Source organism: Nicotiana sylvestris, unplaced genomic scaffold (genome assembly GCF_000393655.2).
Source record: "Nicotiana sylvestris unplaced genomic scaffold, ASM39365v2 Un00014, whole genome shotgun sequence".
NCBI lineage: Eukaryota > Viridiplantae > Streptophyta > Magnoliopsida > Solanales > Solanaceae > Nicotiana > Nicotiana sylvestris.
Genome location: NW_027184350.1, coordinates 163,945 through 171,687, shown reverse-complemented (window position 1 = coordinate 171,687; position 7,743 = coordinate 163,945). Strand labels below are relative to the sequence as shown.

The 7,743-nt window shown below is 37.2% G+C and overlaps 1 protein-coding gene across 1 annotated transcript; it reads left to right on the top strand.

Moving 5' to 3' along the window:
* Positions 1–450: 450 nt before the first annotated feature.
* Positions 451–2,640, top strand: LOC138884645 (nicotine N-demethylase CYP82E4-like). The gene is made up of 2 exons (XM_070165655.1): positions 451–1,404; positions 1,859–2,640. Exons 1-2 carry the CDS (start codon positions 472–474, stop codon positions 2,483–2,485), a joined length of 1,560 nt encoding a protein of 519 aa, XP_070021756.1. The 5' UTR covers positions 451–471; the 3' UTR covers positions 2,486–2,640.
* The last annotated feature ends 5,103 nt before the right edge of the window (positions 2,641–7,743 follow it).

Here is a 7,743-nt window from a genome sequence, read left to right as displayed (position 1 = left end):
AAGAAAGTGCACTTTGGTTTTCACTACTTAGTTTCTTTCTACTTTGGTTTTCGTTTACTTTGTCTAGATCAAATTAAGTTTCGTCATAGAAGATTAATAATGGATTTTGCATATACTACCATTCAGCACAAGAAAGTTGGAAAAAGACATTAATTAGCACACCAATAATTTAATTTCTATCAGAAGTAAACAACCAACACCTCAATATTGGCTAGTGAAGGTGGCGTGACAGATTTGCCAGGTATACTATACAGTCAAAATTGCACAATTACAGTTGGGCTGCTATCCAAGAATTTTGAAGAGATGTCCAGGTGGTCAACATTGGCAAAGAAATAGGCGATACCACTTGCAACAAAAGCAAAAGGCAATATATATAATATTTGTAAAATATCACTATAAAGGAATATGTTGCCTACATATTAAAAAATCATAAATTTCATATACCTTTACTACTCTTGAAATTTTCAAATAATGTATCATCTTCTTTCTCCCATAGAAGCCATTGTAGGACTTGTAACCTTTGCATTTCTACTCTACTTCCTATGGACCAAAAAACAATCAAAAATCTTAAACCCACTGCCTCCAAAAATCCCAGGTGGATGGCCAGTAATCGGCCATCTCTTTTATTTCAAGAACAATGGCGATGATGACCGCCATTTTTCTCAAAAACTCGGAGACTTAGCTGACAAATATGGTCCCGTCTTCACATTCCGGTTAGGGTTTCGTCGTTTCTTGGCGGTGAGTAGTTATGAAGCTATGAAAGAATGCTTCTCTACCAATGATATCCATTTCGCCGATCGGCCAGCTTTACTTTACGGAGAATACCTTTGCTATAACAATGCCATGCTTGCTGTTGCCAAATATGGCCCTTACTGGAAAAAAAATCGAAAGCTAGTCAATCAAGAACTTCTCTCCGTTAGTCGGCTCGAAAAATTCAAACATGTTAGATTTTCTATAGTTCAGAAAAATATTAAAGAACTATATGATGGTGATTCACCAATGGTGAAGATAAACCTTAGTGATTGGATAGATAAATTGACTTTCGACATCATTTTGAAAATGGTTGTTGGGAAGACCTATAATAATGGACATGGAGAAATACTGAAAGCAGCTTTTCAGAAGTTCATGGTTCAAGCTATGGAGATTGAGCTCTATGATGTTTTTCACATTCCATTTTTCAAGTGGTTGGATCTTACAGGGAATATTAAGGCTATGAAACAAACTTTCAAAGACATTGATAATATTATCCAAGGTTGGTTAGATGAGCACATTAAGAAGAGAGAAACAAAGGATGTTGGAGGTGAAAATGAACAAGATTTTATTGATGTGGTGCTTTCTAAGAGGAGCAACGAACATCTTGGCGATGGTTACTCTCATGACACCACCATCAAAGCAACCGTATTCGTAAGTAAATTAATCTCTGCTTGCATTTTAACATGTTGTAGGAGGCAATTTATCTTATATTTTAGGTTACTATATTCGTATATATATATATATAATATCACTTTAATTTTTATAGACTGATTTTTTAAGTGGCTTAGTGGTGTATAGATTCTTCTACACTTTCAGTATTTCGAAGTCAAACTTTAATTTATGGATTCAGTTGATAAACTCTATCACCGTAGGTAATGAATTTTTATATTTTTGGTATATTTTAACCTATTGTAGCAATGGATTTCAATTAAAGAAAAAAAGAGGCTTTTGTACCTTTATAACATATCTTCAATTTGACTGGAGTATTTTCATTTTTTTCTTAACCAACTCATGCATACTAGGATATGAACAATCATGCATCTTCATCTCTTTAGTTTCTTCTTTGTAAGTCATCTTTTTAACTGTTCTTTGTCCATATGTATAGACTTTGGTCTTGGATGCAACAGACACACTTGCACTTCATATAAAGTGGGTAATGGCGTTAATGATAAACAATAAGAATGTCATGAAGAAAGCACAAGAAGAGATGGACACCATTGTTGGTAGAGATAGATGGGTAGAAGAGAGTGATATCAAGAATTTGGTGTATCTTCAAGCAATTGTTAAAGAAGTATTACGATTACATCCACCTGCACCTTTGTCAGTACAACACCTATCTGTAAAAGATTGTGTTGTCAATGGATACCATATTCCTAAGGGGACTGCACTACTTACAAATATTATGAAACTGCAACGAGATCCTCAAATATGGGCAGATCCTGATAAATTCGATCCAGAGAGATTCTTGACAACTCATGCTGCAATTGACTATCGAGGGCAGCACTATGAGTTGATACCGTTTGGTACGGGGAGACGAGCTTGTCCCGCAATGAATTACTCATTGCAAGTGGAACACCTTTCAATTGCTCATATGATCCAAGGTTTCAATTTTGCAACTACGACAAACGAGCCTTTGGATATGAAACAAGGTGTGGGTCTAACTTTACCTAAGAAGACAGATGTTGAAGTGCTAATTACACCTCGCCTGCCTCCTACGCTCTATCAATATTAATATGTTTTGTTGTCGCGATTCGTTCTGATTTGTCCCTCAATGTTTAAAAAAAAAGATGTTTTATTTTTGTTAAGATTGTTTCACAGATTGTTATTCATCTATTTTACTAATAAGTTATTGTAAACCATAAATAATAAGAAGTTTTTGTCTCCGATAAGCACTTCTCGGGCAGAAGTCTTAAGAATGAGCTCAGACCTCTATGGCCTAGCCTCTTCATGTTCTTGTTCAAGTTTAATTTCAATTCTTTTCCCTGTTTTATCATTTTTATATATTTATTTAAACATCCTTTTTCAATTTCAAAGTAATGCTAATGACCTTTTACTCTGACATTCATACAGTTGTGAAGAATTAGACTTCAAGATAGAAGTTTAACTTATATGCACAAATTAGGCAATAAGAAACCGCCAAAACAAAAGAACGACACAAGAGTAACCTAGAGTAAATGGTAAATAACCCGCTATAACAGGTTGAATTACATTGTTGCCGATGTAAAGGTTTCACTACAATGTAATGTTCGTGTATAGAGCTAAAATTTACAAAATATATCCTTTACATCCAAGGATTCTGATGGAAATCAAAACCTAAGTTGCTCGGTCTTGGGTGTGGGTATCTGACAGGGGTTCCTATCTAGAGGTCGGATCCTTTGAGATGTAAATTCTAAGATTCGGGGATAAGGATCCTAGTACGGATACGAGTGCGAGGATTCAGCTAATTAAAATAAATAAAAATATAAAAATATCACTAAATTAAGAGAAATTTTGTGGAATACTTACGTATAGCTGGTAAGGTGTTAATTTTTTTTATTCTCAAGTTGTACATAAGTAAAGGAATGATTTTCTACGTAAAGTATGCTATTTTCTTCGAATTTACCCTAGTTTCGGTTTTGATATCGGGAATCAAATTGTAACTCGTTTCGAATTTTTCCGTGCCGTGGTTAAAGTATCCAAAATTGTCTGACCAGATCCAGTACAGATCCAATACCCACACTCATACTAGTGTCGTGTCGGAGCAACTTAGATCAAAACACTAACCTAGTAACTGTATAATGCTCAATTAACACCGTGAACATGCTTATCTTCACAAGTCAAAAAGAAAAAATGTGAGACAATCCTCCAATTCTCTTTTATTACTGAAAATGAAGCAGGAACACTTACAGTGGAGGATGAAATGGTCTTTCACGAAGCTGTAAAAGAGAATGGATTTAATATAAGAATAATATCACTAACCTAGCCTTCTCGTTAGTTCTACCTTGATAGTTCTTTTTCATTTTTCTGAATTCAGAGGGGTCCATCTGAAATATTGAAAGCAATAATATAATAAAATTCCATTGGCAAACTCCTGTAATTCTTTATTTATTGCAGTCTGCACAATGAGACTTGGCTTGACATGTTCCAGTTCTACGGCTGCACTGCTTCAACTTCTGTGGACCACACATTTATAAATGTGGTCGCACTCTTGCTTATACGACCATATTATTATAGTGTGGTCTGGACTCCTTGATCTTGGGCTTTAGCTGTGTGAGACTTATGCGGACCGCATAAAAATGAGTGAGGCCACACAAAAATGGTGCGGTCCACATCTTTGACTTCTGCGGCCGCACCAGAATTGTACGGTCCGTACTATGCATATCATTTCTTGTATGAGGTCTTATTCATGATCTGCGGCCGTACTCAATATTGTGCAGTCCGCACAGTGCTTTTTTTGCCTTGTCTTTATCCTTATCCAAAATTACTCCTTCTTGAGTTGATTTTTATCTCTTTATATCGTATTTTAACACTCCTGCAAGCAAGCACATTTCATTAGTTTTCGGAAATACCTTTAAGCAATTTTGAGCTAAAACGAAAGTAAATGAGTGCAAATAAGTAGTTAAAATTCCTACTTATCATGGATCAAGGTAACTGAAGTACATTTGATTGCCATACACATAGTTGCTGAATATAAAAAATTCAAGTCTGCATTTGTAATATTATCTCCTACTACTGGCCATGCCCTCTTAAAAAAGAGTGCATTGAAACCATCTGCTCCAGGCGCTTTGGCATTGTCAATGTCCTTCAGAGGATTATGGACTTCATCTCTGCTAACTGGAGAAATTAGTCCTGGTTGTTGATTTCTGTTAAGTTTATGTCCGTATCTCAGCACTCTAGGATCACTACCAGGGTGATTAGAAGCAGTAGTTCCCAAAAGGTTTTGATAAAAGCATGTGATCTCACTTTCCGAAAATAGCATGTCCCCTGCTATATCGATCAGATTTCTAATTTGATTTTGAGTCTGCCTGTGCTTCATACTTGCATAGAAAAATATAGTTTTTGAATCACCAACATTTAACCAATTAATCCTTATAGTGCTGATTCTAACTTCAACCCCATTGAACTACTTTCTGTTATGTTTTTTCAGGACCTGCTTCACATTCTTCAGTTTTGCCCTATAACGACCCGATCGGTCGTATTGAGTATTTGCACTTCGCTCGCCAGTTTTCGGGCATGACTAGCCCCGTATGATGTATTATGACTTATGGGAATCGTCGGTTTTTGTTTCCAGGTTATCCGGAATTTGATTTGGGAGAAAGATTCTTAGCTTGAAGCTTTAAATTTGAAAGTTTTGACCTTTTAGTATTCAATCTCGGATTTGAATTTTTACGAGTTGGTTAGCTCTATTGGGTGATTTGAACCTGTAAGAACGTTCGAAATGTGATTTGGAGGTCCGTGGTAGGATTAGGCTTGAATTGGCCAAATTGAAAATTTTATGATCCCGGGATGGCAGTGGAAAATTGATATTTGAGTCGGAATGGAATTCAGAGAGTTGGAGTAGGTTCGTAGTGTCATTTGTGATGTGTGTGCAAAATTTGAGGTCATTCGGATGAGGTTTGATAGGTTTCGGCATCAGTTGTGAAAGTTTGAGGTTTCAAGTCCATTAAGCTTGAATTGGTATGCGATTCATGTTTTTTTTATTGTTTGAGATGATTCGAGAGCTCGATTGAGTTCGTATGATATTTTATGACTTGATGGCGCATTTGGTTGAGGTTTCGAAGGCCACGGATGTGTTTCAAGTGAGTTTTGAGTGAGTCTGGGCATTACCGGAACTCAGGCATGGTTCTGATGCTTAATTTTCGCTGAGGGCTAAGGAATTTTCGCTGAGGGTGGAATAATTTCGCTGAGGGCGGAATTTGGGTCGCAGTGGCGCTCAGGGAAGATGTGCAGATTCACTTGTTCGACTTCGGAAGCCTATATCTTTTGATCTACAAGTAAGTTTGAGATGATTCAAAAACGAAATTGTAGTCCTTTGTGTTTAGTTTACAGAAAGGTAAGGAAATTATCATTTGGACATCTATAAAGAAAGTTATGTCCAAAATACTAAGGCCTGTCTGTGTAGCCCCCAGATGCACAGACCGCTACTTTTTCGCGACCGCAGAGGGGTGAGCGCTGGGGCTGTGATTTTTGTCTGTTAGCGGAAATGGGAATCTGATATGTGCACTATAAATACGAGATTTAGGGTTTTATTTCATATTGTAACCTAGAGAGCTCAGATGTTGGCAATCTTTCGAAGGTTTTTTCAAAAAATTCATTAGGGTAAGTGATTCTAACTCAGATTTGGTTAACATACATGAATATGTCATTGATTTCATCATTTGATTAGTACTTTGAGGTGAACAAATTTTGAAAAATTCATTTTGATTGCCGATTTGGAGTCGGATTTGAGTGAAACTAGTATGGTTAGTCTAGTAATTGAATAGTTTGTGGGATTTTGTGACTTTGATCGGATTTTGAGACTTGGGCCCGGGGCCCGACTTTTAAGTTAAGACTTTGACTTTTGGCCTTAAGCTTAGTATTTTCTTATGGGATTGCTCCCTTTTGCTCGTGTTGATTGTATGTAATTACTTGTGGCTAGATTCGAGGTATTTGGAGGCAAATGCATTGCGGAGTAGAGGATTGACTAGGTTGATGTAAGTAATAATTGTAAATATTGTCTTGAGGGTATGAAACCCCGGATGTCACATCGTTGTACCATTTTAAGGTGACGCACACGCTAGATGATGAGCGTGAGGGGCGTGCACCGTTGGGGATTGTGACTTGGTCCGTCTCGTAGCAACCATTGAGTTGCAGATTTGACTGAAACTACTTGATACTACCATATATTTACAAATTATTACTATGTTTTGGGCTGAATGCCATATTTAGGCCTCGTGCCAACTGTTTGGACCCTTAGGGGCTTTCTTTACTGAAATTTCTCACTATTTTGATTTAATAATTGTACTCAGTCATGCAATATTTTACTGATTTCATAACTCGGTCTTTATTACCCTATTTTTATGCATAAAATGATATTTTTGGCTGAGCACCCTATTTTACTGATATCCCGAGTGGCTTGAGAGGTTTCTGACTAAGTGAGGCCGAGGGATTATTTTGTGAGGATATTATGGGATCGGGATGTACGCCGCAGCAGGTTGTTAGTGATTCATGATATTGTGAGGCCGATGGCTTGATTGATTTATGCCACGAGGTGGCTTATTGTTGTTATGAGGCCGAGGGCCTGATTGATTTATGCCATGAGGTGGCTTGTTATAGAGCTTGGGTTGTAGGAGTCCCTCCAAAGTTTGTACACCCATAGTGAGCGCGGGTACCCTGAGTGAGTGATATGATGTTTTTCCCGAGGGACTGTTCTTGATTTATGTTATGCCCGAGGGGCTATTCTTGATTTATGCTATGCCCGAGGGGCTATTCTTGATTCATATTGTGCCTGAGGGGCTAATTATAAATGGTTGTAAGGTTGCCCGAGGTGCTGATTTTGAGTGATGTTATACCCGAGGGGCGATTTATGATACTTGTTTTTCCTGAGGGGCTACTCATGATTTTTATCACTATTACTCTAAATTTCATTGAACCTCTGTTTAAAACTGTTGAAAATTATCTTCAAATGATTGTTACTTAAATTGGAATTTAAGAGAGATGATTTGACTGATATCCTGATTTAAAGGCATGTTGTACTTATTGAGTTTTCATGATGTGGATTTTATGTGTTTCCTACTGTTCAGTCTTTATTTACTTTTATTACTTACTGAGTTGGCGTACTCACATTACTCCCTGCATTTTGTGTGCAGATCTAGGTATTTCTGAACCCAGTAGCGCGTGTTGATTACTCAGTGGAAGGTCCATCAGAGTTAGCAAGGTAGGTGCCTGGTGATCGCAACCATGTTTTCCTCGCTCCTTATCCTCCCTTAGTTGTAATCGGTTATTTCCAGGCTATGTTAGTCTCATTGTTGT

Excerpts from the sequence above, each read along its gene's own strand:
- LOC138884645 (XM_070165655.1), top strand. The coding sequence starts at position 472 with ATGTATCATCTTCTTTCTCCCATAGAAGCCATTGTAGGACTTGTAACC. Across the intron at positions 1,405-1,858 it reads CCATCAAAGCAACCGTATTC|ACTTTGGTCTTGGATGCAAC; the intron begins GTAAGTAAATTA and ends CCATATGTATAG.